This window comes from Nicotiana tomentosiformis, chromosome 6, assembly GCF_000390325.3.
Source record: "Nicotiana tomentosiformis chromosome 6, ASM39032v3, whole genome shotgun sequence".
In the NCBI taxonomy this organism is placed as follows: domain Eukaryota; kingdom Viridiplantae; phylum Streptophyta; class Magnoliopsida; order Solanales; family Solanaceae; genus Nicotiana; species Nicotiana tomentosiformis.
In genome coordinates, this window is record NC_090817.1 from 8,300,351 (window position 1) to 8,318,765 (window position 18,415).

General features: G+C 31.3%; 1 protein-coding gene and 1 non-coding gene across 2 annotated transcripts; both read right to left on the bottom strand.

Annotated features, from left to right (window-relative positions):
* Positions 1-5,466: 5,466 nt before the first annotated feature.
* Positions 5,467-6,845, bottom strand: LOC104085756 (transcription repressor OFP8-like). Its single transcript, XM_009589877.4, has 2 exons — positions 6,477-6,845; positions 5,467-6,170 (listed from the first exon to the last, which is right to left on the bottom strand). The coding sequence occupies exons 1-2, from the start codon at positions 6,775-6,777 to the stop codon at positions 5,614-5,616; spliced, it is 858 nt and encodes a 285-aa protein (XP_009588172.1). The 5' UTR covers positions 6,778-6,845; the 3' UTR covers positions 5,467-5,613.
* An 8,855-nt stretch (positions 6,846-15,700) lies between these two features.
* On the bottom strand, positions 15,701-15,782 carry TRNAS-GCU (transfer RNA serine (anticodon GCU)). The gene has a single exon. It is a non-coding gene; the product is annotated as a tRNA-Ser (tRNA).
* Positions 15,783-18,415: the final 2,633 nt, after the last annotated feature.

Genomic DNA, 18,415 nt, shown 5'->3' on the forward strand with positions numbered 1-18,415 from the left:
AGATACAAAATATACAAAAGATATATTGAATAAAATTTATATGAAAATTGTATTTAAGTTGTATGATGTATTTTTACTAGTAAAAATAATGTATGAACGTTGTAGATAAGTTGTAAATAAGTGTATACTATATAATTGGTTGTATGAAATTTATTTTTAGTATGTTTGAAAGTTATAGATAAGTTATAATTAAGTTGTATATTATATAATTAGTTATATAAAATTTATTTTTAGTTTATATGCTATTGTAGATGTATTAAATTTATATCAAATTTGTACGAAATTTATTTTTAATTTGTATGTTATTATAAGATACATTATTTTTTTGACAATCAATTGATTAATAAACTATCGAATAGTATATCTGACTAGAACAAAGAAGTTGAACGATGAAAATCAATTGCTAATCGTTTTATATAATGAAAACGGTATAGTACATACTTGAATTCGAAAGCTTTTTTTTTATTCCCAAATCTCAACAGAATTGAATTGCTGTGCTATTACGTCAGTGAATCAAGAAAACGGTGTGCTAAATTGATAGAGAAGAACATACACAGCTAAGAAGTTGTGACTGAAGCAAGTTTCATATGTTTTTGGACGAGTTTGTGTTTAGCTTAAAATAGGTAATCCACAATTGGAAGGAATCTTATTGAAAGAGAAGAGGAGAGAGAAAAAAAATGGTGTAACTTAATCCCCTAATTTAAGGCACTAATAATGGATTATATATAAATTATAAGTAAACCTTATTTAGGGCGGGTAATTTTCAAAATTGGAACAATTTTGATAATAAGGTTTAATATAATAGGAAAGAAAAAATTCCTTCCTAAAAATGGCTATCTGCGTATTTGCCCCAAAAAATGGTTGTCAATCCCATAAAAAGGATAAGGTCGAACAGACATTATAATTGAGAATTCTTGGGCTTACTTCATTGGCCCAAAGTTGATATTAGGCGCAAGCCCAACTTTTGAGAGTACCGATTCAGGCCCAATGTTCGAAAAGTATTCAACCAAAGCTACTTCTTTCCATCCAAAAAGAATGACGAACACATAACAACACTAATAATGAGTTATCTTACAACAGGTTAAATCTTGAATTTAGTTGTTTGTACTAATTTTTTAGATGAGATTAATGTGAAAATTCTTTTGACGTTGTTAGTATATAAAAGTTAAACTCTCGGGAAAAAGTATGGACATATATGGCTCTATCAAAAGGTTGGACGTCTAGATTTGTCATAGAATATCTATATTCTTTTTTTCAATTTAATCATCTGATATTCAAAATTTATTAATTTGATTAATCTAAATTCGTGACAAATAGATTCAAAAAGGAAGGTAGGTGTTCCCCGCTAAAAAGTCTCTTTATTAGAGATCAAATCCGAATTTCTAATTAAGAGTAGAAGAATTCCAACTAGGCCACCAAATTATTTTGCCGTTTTCATTAACCAAAAGAAACTAAACTCAATTTTTGTATCAAAAACAGCCCCTCTGTCTCAATTAGGGGTCGTTTGGTTGGGAATATGTTATCACATGATTAATTATCCCGAGATTAGTTATCCCGCCCTCCCATGGGGATAAAAAAATACTGCAATCGTGGAGTAACTAATCTCGTGATTAGTTATACCACGAATTTATCCCAATCAAACGTGAGATAAACTCATCTGAAATTTAATACCAGAATTAATTATCCATTATCCCTCGTACCAAACGAGTCCTTAAGGTAGAAGTAAGCTCTGTGTATACCCCTAAACGCCACTTGTGAAATCACATTAGGTATGTTATTATTGTAATATTTTCAAAAAGAGGAAAAGGTATTATACCTTGGGCTGGCCATTAGGTTACAAAAATAGGCTCTTTTAAATACAAGATTACCCCTACCAGAATGGGCTCATAACCCAAAAAAGTGCCCCATCAATTAATGCAAAGCTTAAAAGCTAATGCAACAAATCTGTCATTCTTCCATTTGTATCCCTTTTCTGTTTGAATTTTTGAATATAACCTGCATGTAATTACTCAAAAAGGAATGTTAACAGAAAAAATAAAATAAAGAAACCCTAAAATCAGACTACAAAATCTATATTCTAAATGTGCCAATCAGAACCTATATCTATGTATAATGTTACATTGCTTTCAATAGGTCAGAAACAAAGCTATACAGTTAAATATTTTTGCAGTCTTTTTCTCAGTTAATGATTTTGGTATCATTCTCTCTGTAACTGTGAGGCATTTTTTGCAGTATTTCTAATTCCATTGTGTCTTCTTTTTCATTGCATTTTTATGGAAAAACATGCCCTACTGCAGTCCTTTTAATTAATTTCTTGAAGTAGACATTTCATTTTCTTATTGTAAAGTGGTTAAAAATGACATATCGTTTTCAATGCTTTTGTGATAGTGGAAACTGGAAACCTTTGGAGTTTTTGAGTTCTGAGTCTCACTACCTTAGCCTCATTAGTTCAAAATTTTCAAATTACTTTTGTCTTTTTACATAAAAATGAAAGAAGAAAAATATCAGTGTTCTTATACATCTAAACAAGGTTATCTCGGGATTATAATCCGCAAATTATAATTCTACATCATCCCAATCTTATTAAAGGAGAAAATAAACAGATTAAGATTTCTACGTACTTTCGTTATGGAGGGTGCAGGCAGTGGGACGGCACAGAGGCGGAAGTAGTGTTCCACCGACGAGTTCAACCGAACCCATAACTTTCGATGCGGAGTAAAATTTATATGTAAAAATTTATTAAACATTGCAAAAATAGTAAATATGAACTCATAACTTTAAAAATATAATAGGTTCAATACTAAAAATCTAAAAAATTAAATCCATAAGATTTAAATTGTGTATCCGCCACTAGGACGGCTGGGAAGCCGCTCCACCGGTTGGTTGCCGATGATGACTCCTCGATGTCCCACCTCCTATATGACATAGATAATATTAAGATTTTGACATAAAATTTATGATGTATTAGCTAATACCAATAATCAAACGATCGATAAATACAACCTCAAACTTAATATAATTTCGGTAACCAAACAAACCTTATTAGTATAAAAAATATTACACTTTCATATTAAACTGACCTATAATAATTCGTCCTGTTATGCATATCCAATCTGATATGGTAACTTGCAAAATAAAATAATATCTTATTATAACATGTTAAATTACTGTATTGATTGATGTTATTAGTGTATATAATTAACTTAACTCTTCTTTCTTAATTTCCCTCATTTCTACCTCTCTCAACATCTTAGTTTATGGAAATCAAGAAACCAGCTAATTAGTGCTTAATTATGTCATTTTATGTATTTGGAGTGGAACACAACGTACAGAATTTCTGTACCATTGCCTCCTTGTTATTCCACACATGGGAAACAAATGGAATATATATTGGTCAATGGAAATTTGGTTTATATAGAATTACAAAAAAAGATTCACCTAATTTACAGTATTGTATTTTGTCTCCTTTATATATACCAATAAACATATAGTAACAACATATACAATGTTAGAAATATTGTCCTCATGCTTCATTCAATCATGAACATGTCTCTTAATTTATCAAATTCTATCAAACCAATCATGTGGAGAATAATTTCTTATTGATTTTCTAATCCTTGCCGACGATTTTTTTTTTTTTTTTTTGAGAAAAAAGAAAGAAAAAGAAACCCATTATTTTCTCAAGGAATTCAAATCCTGGATAATATTCCATAGATTTATTTGGTGATTTTATTGGGGATAGAATCATAAATTGAGTATGTTGCTATGTTACAACTTGTAAGTTGTAACTAAGAAATTATTATGATTCGCCCAGTTCTTTCGACCCAGAGTGAAAGTTTATGTGCAAAAATTTAATAAAATTATAATAAATAGTTGATATGAACTCATAATTTTAAAAATATAATATATTCAATCCTAAAAATATTAAAGATTGAATCCTTAGAACTTAAGTCCTGAATCTATAGCTGTCAATTCCTACATTTTTTAAAAATTGATAAAATTGGCAAACTGGATAAGAATTTCTAAACAAGAAAAAGAAAGGAAAAAGTTATATCTGACTTGGCAGATATAGAGTAGCTTATCATCTGGTAATTTAACTGTAGACCGTATATAGTGATGTTTGAAGATGCTTTATAGATTCTTTCATGAAAATTGATAAATGAATAGCCAGACTTTTTGACAATCCAAGTTGAAAATAAATACCTTCACCAAAGTCCAAATTTGAATTTATAAATGCATTCAATTCTCTGATTTAAATCCTCATTAAACTTTCAATTATGGAGGGGCAAAATGACACGTTATTATAAAATTAAAAGCAAGGTGGCATTTATGTTACGAGTCAAAATCAATACATAAAACGCTCCTCTAATAATTGAGTCATTTGAAATGTATTGACTCTTCCTCTTTTTTATTCTTATTTTGTGTCTAATTCGAAGGGAGTTTTGAAGCAAGGGTAAAATTATTTTTGTATTACCTACAAGTCACGAATTTGAGTGGTAAAATATGAGTACTTAGGGCTCGTTTGATGTGTTAAAGGATAATTAATCCATGATTAAATTTAAGATAAGTTTATCCCGCGTTTGATTCGCAATATAACTAATTCCGATGATTATAATGTTATATTATTTCTATGGAAGGTGAGATAACAATTTCAAAATAATTAATCTCGAGATAATTAATTTTGAGATAATTTGTTTCCAATCGAACGACCCCTTACTTTGATTTAGGTCGCCTGCGTTATATCCTTTAACTGCGATCTTTTCCGGAACCTTGCTGTACTTTTTTGTATCCAATTCATCAGCTTGAATTTTGTGCAAAAGCAAAATTTTCATAAGTCAAAATATTTGAAAGAAAATGAGACAAATACATTATTTTACATCAATCTACATCATCAATCAAATGTTTATAAAGTGAATCACCTTTTAGAACAATCCATAGACTTTTTTGTCATTTTCACCTCTCTTCTTCTTGTCAGTCTACTATCAAATCGTTGCCCTCTCTTTTCTTCTTCTGCTTTTGATTCATCTTTTCACAATCTTCTCACGGACTACCTCTACTCCGATCCACATAAATTATTATTATTTACAAGTACTTCACTATATATAAAAACAATTCTACAATAAAGTACATACAAAAAAGATAATTGCCGGTAATAATTCATAAATTAAACTCTAAATGCAGATAATATGAATTTTATGTACGATATCAATGCGATTTAAACACTTATATTTCTAGCCGATTATTATTTTATTTTTTTCGTTTATTTTCTTATATTTGTTACCAAGAATTACTCGTTATTGTAGGTCAAACTGATAATATATAACGTACGTGAAACGATTATAAAGTATAACGTGAAATTTTTTTTATATTATTAATGTATGTAAGTTAAATTTTTATTTTGGAAAATAACCACTTTTGGCGAGAGATAATCACGATGAAAGAAGAAGTAATATTACAAGGACAATATGGATGATAAATTATAATAATTACATTAACATAAATCTATCAACATCAGTTAAGAGTACTAGGGCTACTAGCTACTACTTTTCATTAATTAATGACATAAAAACAAAGCTACATAAGAAAACATATTACATTTTCTTGTTCTTTTTCCTAACACCAACTAGAGAACAAAGCTTCACAAATCTCAGTAAAAACTTCAATAATAACCTCATGATGATTTTGTGAATTTAAACTCAAAAAACATTCCAACAATTTCTCAAGATCTTTAGCTGCAAATATTTGATTTTCCATAATCATTTCCAACATTGAAACCCTAAAATCACTATAAGGATCACTTGATTTCTTCACCACCGCAAGACTACCTTTTACGCCACCTTTCGCCACCCTTCTCCGCCGTGTCTTTCGCCGGAAAGAATATTCTGAAGAATCAGAATTAGTAAATGACCTTGACGAAAAAAGGGTATTATTGTCATCTTCTTCACTTTCTTCATCACTGCTGAAAAGACCCTTATAGTCAAAATTAGGAAATTCTTTAAACTCAAATCTTTTTATCTTGGAATTTGTCATCTTTTTCTTCTTGCTCTTCTTCTTCTTGGTTTTGTTTTCATAATATTTGTTCATATTTTTGAAGTTGCATTTCTCTTGAGAGTCATAACTCAAGGGAAAAATTGGTGATACAGGAGGGCATTTTCTTCCATTTGTGTCAGCTGTAAAATTAAAAGAATTTCGTCAAAAATGTCATCCGATACTGCTTCGTAAAAAATTATACATAGCTTGTAAATAATACAAAATAAATATTAATTTGAGAATAGTGGCAAAATCAAAAAATTTGCGAAAGATGTTAATTAAAGATTTAACATATATGTCAAAAAAATAAATATTGACCTATATACGCAACATATAATTTTCGGTGAAAAATGTTCAACTAAATACCCTTGACATTATACCATTATTTGAGACAAGAGGTAAAATCTTAAAACAAACATAGTACTAGACGGAAACTAATCACTTACAAGTTGAATTGTGACAATAGACCGACACTGCTGTTTGCATGAAATTTCTGCGTACGCCACTGTTGGGAAGTGAACACCTTTGTTGTTGTGTTTGGAAATTTTCAGGGTATTTTGGTGCACAAATGGAAGGAAATAGACGAGGTTTTGGAGAGAAAAGTTCAACTAATTGGTAATGTTGGTGACGATTTTGAGGTTGAAAAACTGGTTTATTATCAATGGCATCAGAAATATTCTTGGATTTGCATGAACCAAACGAAGATTTAAACATTCGAGAAATTCTTGTTTTGAATTTATTCTCCATTTGAGAAGAAAGAAAAGAAGAAGAAGAAGAAGAAGAAGAAGAAGAAGAGTTTGAAGAGAGAATTATTATACAATTATGAGTGTATGAATGAGAGTTTATATATAAAGTAACTGAAAGAAGAACAGTTTTGAAAATGAGAAAATTTTAAAAAGTGACTGATAATGAAACTTTTTGCTGTTTTTTGTTCTTTTTATTGTCCTTTTTATAACCAAATTTCAACCTCGCTAAGTTAGTGCACCTTAACTTTTTCCCTGAAATCTGAAAACAGTTCATGCATGGGGCTCCCTCAATACGCTTTGAAATAAATAAATAATTGATATGATCAATATAATATAACAAAATTATCGGAGCTTACAAATAAATTCAAATAAATATAATTTATATACTCCGATAATATAACATAAGAAGGAAAGTCTTATAGCAACAATAACATTGTGTCCGTGTGAGCTATGAATCACAGATTCGCGTCGTGGAAGCAGTCATAAATGCTTGCATTAGGGTAGGTTGTCTATATTATATCATTTGGGTGCAACCCTTCCCCAAACACTGCGTGAATACGAGATACTTTGTATATTGGGCTATTTTTTTTACACCGATAATATAACGTAAATGATTTATATGCTATCACATGATGCAATAGGTAATCTGCCTTATTTTTTAGTAGCTTATCCCACTTATTTACTGTTATATACTCTGCAATTATCTTTAGATAAACTAATAGTGCAGAAAATAATTATACTTCCAGTGTATAAAAGTTAGACAAAACTCAAAATACAACAATATTAAACGGGGTTCAACTCTTATGGAGTGACAGATTATCTAAAAGATAAATATATGCAAATGTCCAAAAATAAATAGGATAACACTGAAAATAAGACACGTTACAATAAGTTTAATTAATTAAACCTAAAACACCCAAAAAGTTTCTATAGTACTAGAAGTCTAGAATGTAGGGGACCAAATGAAGGAATTATACAAATTAAATGGGGCTAAATGAGAAGTACTTGTTTATATTTTGAATTCAAGTTGCAAAGGAGATTCCTAAGTGTACTTTAAGAAAGTAATCCAAATGAATAAAAGAATAAATTATCTCGAATAATTTATGATCCAACTAATTAACGTTCCGAAGAAAAACAATAAAGTAATAAATATAGTAAGTAAAAAAAAGACCATATTCAGTCAATAAAAACATTCCGCCGAAAAACAAGGATACAACTCAGTTACTATGAATAAAATAAAATTGACATTGTTAAAAAGTTAGTGGTTATGGAGGTTTTCAAATTCGATGCTCGAAGTCTTGAACCCTAATTCTTCAAATTACTACTTAGAATGTTTTTTTTTTACAAGAGGCAAATCTAGAATTTGCAGTTAACGAATTTCTATAAAAATTTCAAATTAATATACAAAAAAGTTGGATTTATAAGTAAATATTTATAGCTATTTAATGAATTTTTTAATAAATAAATATATTATAGTTTAGACAAACGTTTAAGCAGTAAGTTATGTGGTAGATCCACCCTGTTTGTTTATGCGCATAAAGAAGTAGCTAAGAGGGTAAATTTCTACGCATTTCATCACTAGTGGTTGTGCTTTGAAAAAGCTGAAGTTGAAAAGATTAGGTTGCTTTTTGTGGAAAAACATCAAATTAGATCATTTAAAAAATAAATACAAACAACTGTTCATAATGTAAAATTAGCAACATGAAAAATATAAGCCCTGTATATAACGAGCGACAATAGGTTAGAATATACTAATAATGTAAGAACTCTTTATACAATTACTATTTTAAATTAAATCTATATCCAAACACTGAAATTTCCAAAGTCTTGAGATTTATTCTACTATGATCCAGACGAAAAACCTTGGGTTTTTAAAGCTTATTTTAGCTTAAAAGAGGGTAAATGGGAAATGGAGGGAAAAATAAAAATTTGATTTTTTCTCCTTAACAAAGGGACATTGTCCCATATTAAAGGAGGAAAAGACTTTTGATGGGTACATATACAATTGTTCTTCTTCTAACTCTTAAAGAGTTAAGAAGAAAGCAAGCCTTGCGTCGTCGTCGTTCGCTCAGCTTCGAGTTTGGTCAATTGATTGATTATTTTTTTGGATTAAATTTATTTGTTAATATTAAATATTAATATAATATTATTTAATCCAAATTATCCATTTTTGTAACGGAAAATTAATTTTCCTCCGCGTTTTGAATTCCTGTTTTATTTTGCGTAAATGGCCATTTATGTTATGGCCTTTTTACGTAAACAGTCATGACAGACCTTCTGAAGAGTTGCATTTCTTCATTTAAACCCAACATGTTGGCTATAAATAGAAGGCTATTCCCTCAGATTTTTCTTACGAAAATTTTGAATTCTCCTCTTCCTTTCTGCATTGTTTTAACTATCACAAAACAACAGTAAGTGTGATTTGCTGCCGCCATTTGTGTTCGTTGAAACACTGGGGTTTGAAGTATCATTATACCAGTGTGTCATCCGTTCTATCCTGTGAGAAAATAATTCACAACCTCGGGTACTAGGAGGGGATTGAGTTCCTTAAGGATACACTGTGAATTCAGTGGGTTCAGATTAGTTTCTACTTCTTCTACATTTTTGTCTATACGTTGTTTTCTTCTCCATAATTATTTTATAAATACAGTATAATAACAAAACCCCTTTGAGTACTCTTTCATAATAGAAAATAATTCCCAAATTTCCCCCAATAGAACACCATTTTCGAAATGTGAAATTCAGGATTGGAAGACAAAGGTAATATTGTCACCTTTTTCATGTTCTTTTGTTAGACAACTTACCCCAATATTGGAACCTTTGTCATTATACATATGTCCTGTTTGTCAGCAGTTTTACTGCCTCAGCAAGGAACTGTTTATCTTGGAGAGTACTGCATTAACCTCAATTTTTCACCCCCAAATCCCAAAAAACTGTAAAAATATAGATAAAAAATGAGTTTAAGTTTTACTCATGTATTACACGATTAAGTTACTTATAAAGTAATTACAGATAACTTTCTATGATAATCATTAATTAGTAATCTAAAAAAAATATTAATTAACTTGGTATAATATGTATTAAACTGCACCATCTACAGTGTTGGTGTAAAAAGATTTACATTTTCAGCGTATAAAATTAAAGAAAATCATTAATTACATTTGGTGCAAAAAACTAAATAGTCGCTCATCCAACTGTTTAAACTAAAAAATAGCTGACGAGTGTATAATTTATGTATAATCTGGGTATTATATGTATATCACCATATATAATCAGTGTCTATAATCTATGTAAAAAAAAAAAAGGATAACTCGGTGTACAAAGCATCTCGTGTTCACGCAGGGCCTGGGAAAGAGGCGCACCCCAAGGGAGTGTGGCGTAGACAACCTACCTTGATGCAAACATCAATGGTTGATTCCATGGCTCAAATCCGAGACCTATAGGTCACACAGAGATAACTTGACCGTTGCTCCAAAGTTCTCTTTCGTTTAAATCTATGTAAAATAAAGACCAGCACAGTGTTCAAATCATCCCGCATTCACGCAAGGCCTAGGAAGAGTCGCATCCCAAGGAGTGTGATGTAGGCTATCTACTATAATGCAAGCATCAATGGCTGATTCCACAGCTCGAACCTGTGACATATAGATCACATAGAGACAACTTGATCGTTGGTTCAAGGCTCCCCTTCATCTATAATCTATATATATCGGCTAAAAAATAAATAGTGAATCAAACTGGCTATTTATGTAAATATCCCATTTAAATCCTTATTTAAATGTACAAGTGCTCTTCTACTCTCTCAACTCTCAAGAGCATCTTGAAATCATAGAAGCTTCCAAAAGCAAACAGACACACTTCCTATTGATTAGTAGTAGTAGTACAAAAGCTAGGAAACACTTCTCTCAAGTGATGGGTTCAGCTTTCTGAAGTTGAATTCAGCTTAATGACAAAAAATAAACATATAGCCTTTGACATTGGTTCTTGATTTTTTTTTCTTTGATTTGATGCTTTGCTTTTGTATGTTAGCAAAATGGTCTCTGAAAAATTTGAAGTTAAAAATCTTATCTACTTGTCTTACCATTAGCATGTACCATCAAGGCAGATACAATACAGAGTCGACTAGTACAATTGAATTCAATATTTTTTATACAAAGTATATAAATTTATATAATATGAATTCATAATTACAATAGCACATTGGGTTCAGTTTTGAGAAAATAAAATTTGAAATTATCAAGTTTAAATAATTAATTTGCCTCCGAGTACCCTAATAAAGTATGGATAATAGAGACGGAGCTAGAAGCCCGTATACAAATTCGGCGAAACCCATTTTTTGCGCAAATAGTATATTTGTGTTAAGAAATTCATTATCTATGTATACATATTAAAATTATAATCCAATTATTAGTACTTTGCGTTGTCGTTTTAAAATTCTGGAAGACATATAGTTGAAATTTTGGATTCGCCGCTAATGAAGAATTCTTTTCTTTTTTGTTTCCACCCGGTGCTTGCTTTACCCGTATTGAGATCCCGTTTAATTCGAATTCGTACCACATAACCCGTTAAAGAGCAACTGAACTATAAGCATCTCATCACATTTTCTTTAGGAAGCTGTCTTTTCTTTCCTTTTTCCTTAGGAAACTGTCCTATAAATTGGCAATAATCATGAGGTCACTTTTCAAAGATTTCATCACTTTAAGTTGATATTTTTTTTTATAATCAAGTTCTTTTAATATGGCAATATTGGGTCTCAAAATAAACTATTAAAACAAGTTTTCACTCAACACAAGGGAATTAACCCAACCTTTATGTGGATTTTGCATGTTACCTATCACCTACTTTGTCATATTATTCTTCCTTTTATACTTGATATGACGAACGAGGTCATAATTAACGGCTTGAAATTTGAAAGAACATATGTTAATATATGTTGTAATCTGTATTCAAAAGTATAATTTCTGTAAAATAAAATGAAACCAGAAATCAAAGACAAAAATAGAATGAAATGAATAACGTTTCAAGCCCAACCGAAAACTGTGTTTCTTTAAGGAATTTAATCCTCTCACTATTGCCCAAGGTTGTTGGATTAATTTCTCCTAGGATAGAACAGAACAACTATTCTGTAATAGCGGCAATGAAAATTACAGAACTTCGTCGAACTCAACAAACGATAGTAAACCATACTGATACTTATATTTTTGCTTTTGGAAAACAAATGCAGAAATGCAGAAGAGAGAGGGGAGAGTATGTAAATTTTCGGTGGTCGGAAAGTGAGACCAAACCTTTGAATTTATAGTCAAATAGTCTGAGTTGAAGAGGTGCGAAAGTACCTGTTCACAAGAGATACTGTTTCGACAGAAATACTTTTCTGTTTGATCGCGAATTCAAAAACGACCGTTAGTCGTTAGAAAATTATCCGCGAAATAAAATCTGCGCAAAAATATCAGGAAAGAAAAATAAATAACGGAAAACGGGATTGACCGAAGCCGAAGCCGAGCACGACGACGACGCGAGGCACCAGTTCTTCTTAACTCTTTAAGAGTTAGAAGATATGCTTCTCTATATAAGCACACAGATTTTCTTCCTTTTTCCAACGAGGGTCAAAGTGTATTAGTAAAGGAAACTATTTCAAACTTTTCGTTTTCCTCCTAATTTTTTCCCTTTATTTCCCATTCATACATCTTTATCTAATTAGATAAAAAATCCAACAATATATTTCCTCAGTAATCAAATTAATGTTATGGTGTATAAGTTATGGAATAACAAAAAATAGAATTCCTCGTAAAAATGTTGAGAAAAAATAATCTGAACTTCACTGTTATTAATATGTTGATAAGATTGTTACGTTGTAGCAGAAAATATTTAATACAAGAGAAAAAGTAAGTCAAATTGATTAATCTTTACACCATCTATAAGAAGACGCTATGTTTTCTTTTCTATTTATTTGACAAATAATAAAACAAAAGAAAAGAATTGATTCTCCATTTTTGGTCCCCTCAAGTAAAATAGCGAATATAGTGAAAGGGGGTGTCAATGCATATTTAATAACCGACTAAATCGACCGAACTGTACCGAACCGAACTGATTTTTAGGTTTCTTTTAATAAAATTGTAGGTTTTTATATAAATCTATAACCGTACCGATAATTATAGTAGGTTTTTTATTTTATGAAAATAAATCGAAAAAATATCGAACCGTACTGAATAAATTTACATGTAAAAAATATATTTATATATTAATATTAAAAATAATAAAGCATTAAATTTTTTCTTGGGCCTTAAAATTATAAAAACGGTTACAAACCAACAATTAATAAAACCCAAAATCCTAATTCCCAAACCTATTATACTACTCCTATTGAAGCTAAATTATTTCCAGCATATTCACTATCAAGACACTACATAATCTAGCGATTATGAATAGCAAACTACAATGTATTAAATTTTCGTATGATTTAAATTTATATTTTCAAATATTTAATCTTCTATAGACTTTATTCTTGAGTCTCGGCTTGCTTAATATCTTTTCATCCGTGTGATTTATATTTTCTGTGTCTTTGCTTAGTTTCTTTTACGCTGCTATAGAATAATTGATGGATCTATATTTTGGCCATCTTTCATATTTTCTTAGTTCATCACCTTTTAAATAGTAAAATTATTTAGAGAGTTTTGATAAATCCTATAAAAGTAGGTATGTTATTGCATTATGCTTCTACTAGTAACTTTTAAATGACATTTAAAAAATATCGAAAATTAACCGAACTGTACCGATACCGAAGAGAAACCGATATGATTGGTACGGTTTTTAAAAGTCTAAATTTGATTATACAGTATAAAATAACCAAAAACTTGGTATGGTACAAATTTTATAAACTAACCGGTTGAACCGAACCATTTACAACGTTTGCTTTTTCTCCTTTACCACCAGACCAAAAAACATAGTATAATTTGTCATTTGCATGTAAGAAGGTACTACTGATGAATTATTGAATTGGTGATAAGTATGTCGTTTGGTATATACATAGCAAAGTATTAATGGCAAACCAACATATAAGATATGAAACTAGATTCTCTCCATTGAATGTTCTTTCTTTTGTTTCTGGCACGATACTTTTTGTAATCGCTCTGCTACCCGGCTAAATCGGATTAAAAATGTATATTTTAGCTACTTTTGAAAATAATAGCTGACAAAATGTATATTTTTTGCATATAAATATATATATTTTTTATACATTTTTCGGCTAGCAAATGTAATTAGTTTCAGTCGATCAGCCAATTTTATATTTTGCCCAATTAAATTTGTACCGTGTTATGATGCCCATTAAATGGAGAAAAGCTCCCTATCAGGATTTTTTATATTGTCCGAATGCGAACCCAAAATATTTAATTAAATAGTGAAAAAATCATATCCTTCTCATGGTCTTCCAATGAATGTTGATAGAGCACTAGCGAAATACACAAGGAAGCAAGGGAACCAAACAAAAAAGACTTATATATGCTCAATACAACAACAACAATAACAACAACCCAGTAAAATCCCACAAGTGAGATATGGAGAGGGTGTATTGTATGCAGACCTTATCCCTACTCCGAGGGAATAGAGAGGCTGTTTCCGATAGACCCTCGGCTCAAGAATACGAAAATAGACAATAGATCAATACCAACAACAAAAGTCAAAAAAAACATAAGAAAAACAGCATTGTAAGAGCCAGAAAATAGATAAAAAAATAAAAACAATTCAATTAACACATCATGCTTGTTTTTACATAATAGTATATTATTATAATCATATTTAACTAATACACATTCTCATATCAATTTTATCACTTATCATGATAAACAAGTGCAAGCTGATATAATTACTGGATCTATCTAATTACTAGAAATTGTTGGGAATGCAACAATTTATAGAGTTGACATATATTTGGACAAACTTTAGGACAATCAACACATTAGCAAGTGTACGTTTTTATCTGAATCTGCAATTAGCCAGTAATAGTACGTTCATTTGTTTTCACTATTACTCTGAAGTACATATCATTATTGCGAAATTTGCCTCTAAACTTTGAGGTAAAAATTAAAAGATTTGCTATGAAAACATTAATGGCCCATGCTTGTCCTCGTTGTACTTTTTGAAAACTCACAAAAAGTAAACTGTAGGCATTCCCTTCCGTTCAAATTTGGCTTTATCGGTAGAGCCGGATTTAAGATTTAAATTTTGCTCGTTCAATATTTAAGGTTCTTGACATTGAATTCATTATATTTTTAAAGTTATAGGTCCATATATACTATTATTGTAATTTTAGTGAAATTTTACACAAATTTATATTTAACGTTGAAAGTATAGGTTCAGATAAACCAGGTATTACAATTGTTGACTTGCCCCTGCTTACCAAGCCTTTACAAGATACTCCCTCCGGTCCATAATCAATGACCTTTTGGTCTTGTTATTTTGGTCCAAAATAAGTGTCATTTTACATAATCAAGAAGAAATTAATTTTATTTTGCCAAAATTTGCCTTTATTTACTTATCCCAATGTGTTAAGGTAACAATATTCAAATTTTCAATTAAGAGTAATTTAATCAATATATCTCTTTTTCTCTAAGAGTTAGTATTTTCTTAAGGAGTATACTAAATGCCAAAAAATTACTTATTATGGATCACAGAGAGAAATAATCAAAAATAGATGCACTCCTCTCAAATAAATTGCCTTTACTTGGATGACCATTTAAGTTATTAACCCCAAGAAGAAGAAGAAGTAAAAAGAAATAGTTCATTACATAATTATGATTTCAGCTAGGAAAAAAAAAACATTTTCCCAAAGTATTGATACTTGCACCTAATGGAAATTGGCCCTTTCTCACTTTGTCATATGTGTTATAAAATGTCTGCTAAAAGTTGAGTTTGTTAATTTTAAAAGATAACGTCGCCTGAGAGATTCGAACTCTCGCGGGGAAACCCCATGTACTTAGCAGGCACACGCCTTAACCACTCGGCCAAAGCGACATCTGTTTTCATTCTCGAACGTTCATCTTATAATATACGAAAATGGAGACTTAATTGATTTTGGAACTTGAGGTTAAAAACTAGAGCTGCCTTCCATGAATGTTGAATAACTTCTTTTTGTTTCACACCCGGTGATTGATACTCACTTTACGATCAGATTAATCAAGATTCATGCCAAGACGTCCTACTTTGTGGATAAAGAGATCACACTCGGTACTCGCTTTGCGATCCGATTAATCAAGATTCACGTCGAGAAATCCCAATTTGGAGGATAAGGCTATTAAAGGCGACTTTGTACCCACGATTCGAAACTTTTGTAAACCAATTGATTGCATACATTTTGTTAGGAGTGTTAGTTTAGTTAATGTTGATGAGTTAGTTAATAGGAAGAAACTTGTCCCTCATTGGCAAAATAAGAAAGGAAGAAGTGTTTCGTCTTATGTGGTTTGAATATTTTAAGGGATGTTTTGGAGGGAAACTTGAATTTGGCTATATTATTAATAGTCAAAATTGGGTACTTAGGCACTTATTTATAAATGCCTGAAATTTTATTGGTCCATTGGAAATGGTCTAGTGACCAATACTCATTGCTTCGGCATGACTTTCGAGTTTATTTTAAGGCATTTTGACTACATGCCACATGAATTTGTGATTATATCCACTTTTTTGTGTGTCTTATCGCATGATAATTTCGTATAATTTTTTTAACAGATTCTAATTGGCCTGAAATTTTGAAGGTCCTTAGAAAATATCCTAGTGAGCAATACTCATTGCTTCGACATGACTTTCAGATTAATATTTTGGTATTTCAGGGTCATGCAACACGAATTTATAGCTATATTTATTTTTCGTGTATATTAGTACCATGTTGATTTTGTAGAATTTTTTTTACGGACTCTGATTGGTCAGAAATTTGGTAGGTTCATTGAAAATGGCCGACTAACCAATAGTCATTGCTTTACCATGACTTCCGAGTTCATTTTTTGGCGTTGAGGTCATGCAATACAAATTTATGATTATATTTACTTTTTCGTGTGTATTAGCACATGCTGATTTTGTAGAATTTTTTTGACAGACTCTGATTGGCCTGAAATTTCATAGGTCCATAGGAAAACGGCCTAGCGACCAATACTCATTGCTTCGCCATGACTTTCAGGTTCATTTTTTCGTATTTTGGAGTCATGCAACATGAATTTATGACTATATTTATTTTTTCGAGTGCATTAGTATATTTTGATTTTGCAAAAAAAAAAAAAAAAAAAATTGACTGACTTGCGAGTTTATTTTTTGACATTTCGAGGTCATGCAACACGAATTTATGATTACATTCACTTTTTTTTTTATGTGTATTAGTATATGCTGATTTTGTAGAATTTTTTTACGAATTCTGATTGGTCTGAAATTTAATAGGTGGAGAAGAAATGGCCTAGGGATCAATACTCATTACTTCGCCATATCGTTCCGAGTTCATTTTTTGACGTTTCGACGTTATGCAACACAAATTTATAACTATAACCACTTTTTCGTGTGTATTAGTACATGTTGATTTTGAAGAATTTTTTTTACGGACTCTGATTGACTTAAAATTTTGTAGGTCCATTGAAAACGGCCTAGTGGCCAGTACTCATAGATTCGCCATGATTTTCAAGTTCATTTTATCGCATTTCGAGGTCATGCGACACGACTTTGTGATTATATCAACTTTTTTCGCATGTATTAGCACATGCTGATTTTGTAAAATTTTTTTGATGGACTCTGATTGACCTGAAATTTCGTAGTTCCATAGTAAACGATCTAGTGACGAGTACTCTTAGCTTCATCATGACTTTCAAGTTCATTTTATGGTGCTACGAGGTCATGCAACACGAATTTGTGATTATATCCACTTTTCGTGTGTACTGTTACGCGACGCCTTCCTAAGATTCATTGGAACTTTGGAAGGGCGACGTAAGGCTAAACAACTGATGTCCGTAGTTACTATTCGTCAACTGGGGTCCCCTCTGTATGCTAGACGACATTGTCAGTGTTGTACGGGAAAACCAATGTCATGAGTAATTGAGAGAACATAAAAAAGAATTGAGAATGAAAGAAAGTTTGATTGCATAAATGAAAGCTATTAACGAGAAGCAACACGGTGTCGAGGGAGAGGGGGGGAGAAGACACCAGTACAGAGAATTGTTTGCTTGCTAGAAAGTTTGATTGCTTGATACCCCCTAATAGTGCTTAAAAAAAAATAAACCAAAGTTACAGGACTTGACCTAAGTAAGATAAAGAGACACAATGGAAATACATGAAATAAAAGTACTCTATATTTACAATGAAAAGGACTTAGATTCCTACAACGTAGAAGCAGGTCCGTTGGCAGCAACATTGTCTTTAGCATCAGAGTCTGCGCGCACGGCACTGTCTGCTAGCACGACGTTGTTTGCATCTGCCTGCGGCTGGGCGCTGGCTAGGGCTATCCGTGGGGTGACATAGGCACAAGCACACTTTTCACTTGGCGCAGCCAAGACCACGGGGCCGACCATGGCGCTAGGCGTCGGGAGGCTTGTCAGGACGCTATGGGACGCGTCCAAGGGGTCATGGGGCATGGCTGGAAAGTCGCTCATAACATTCTCCCCTACCTAAGTTGG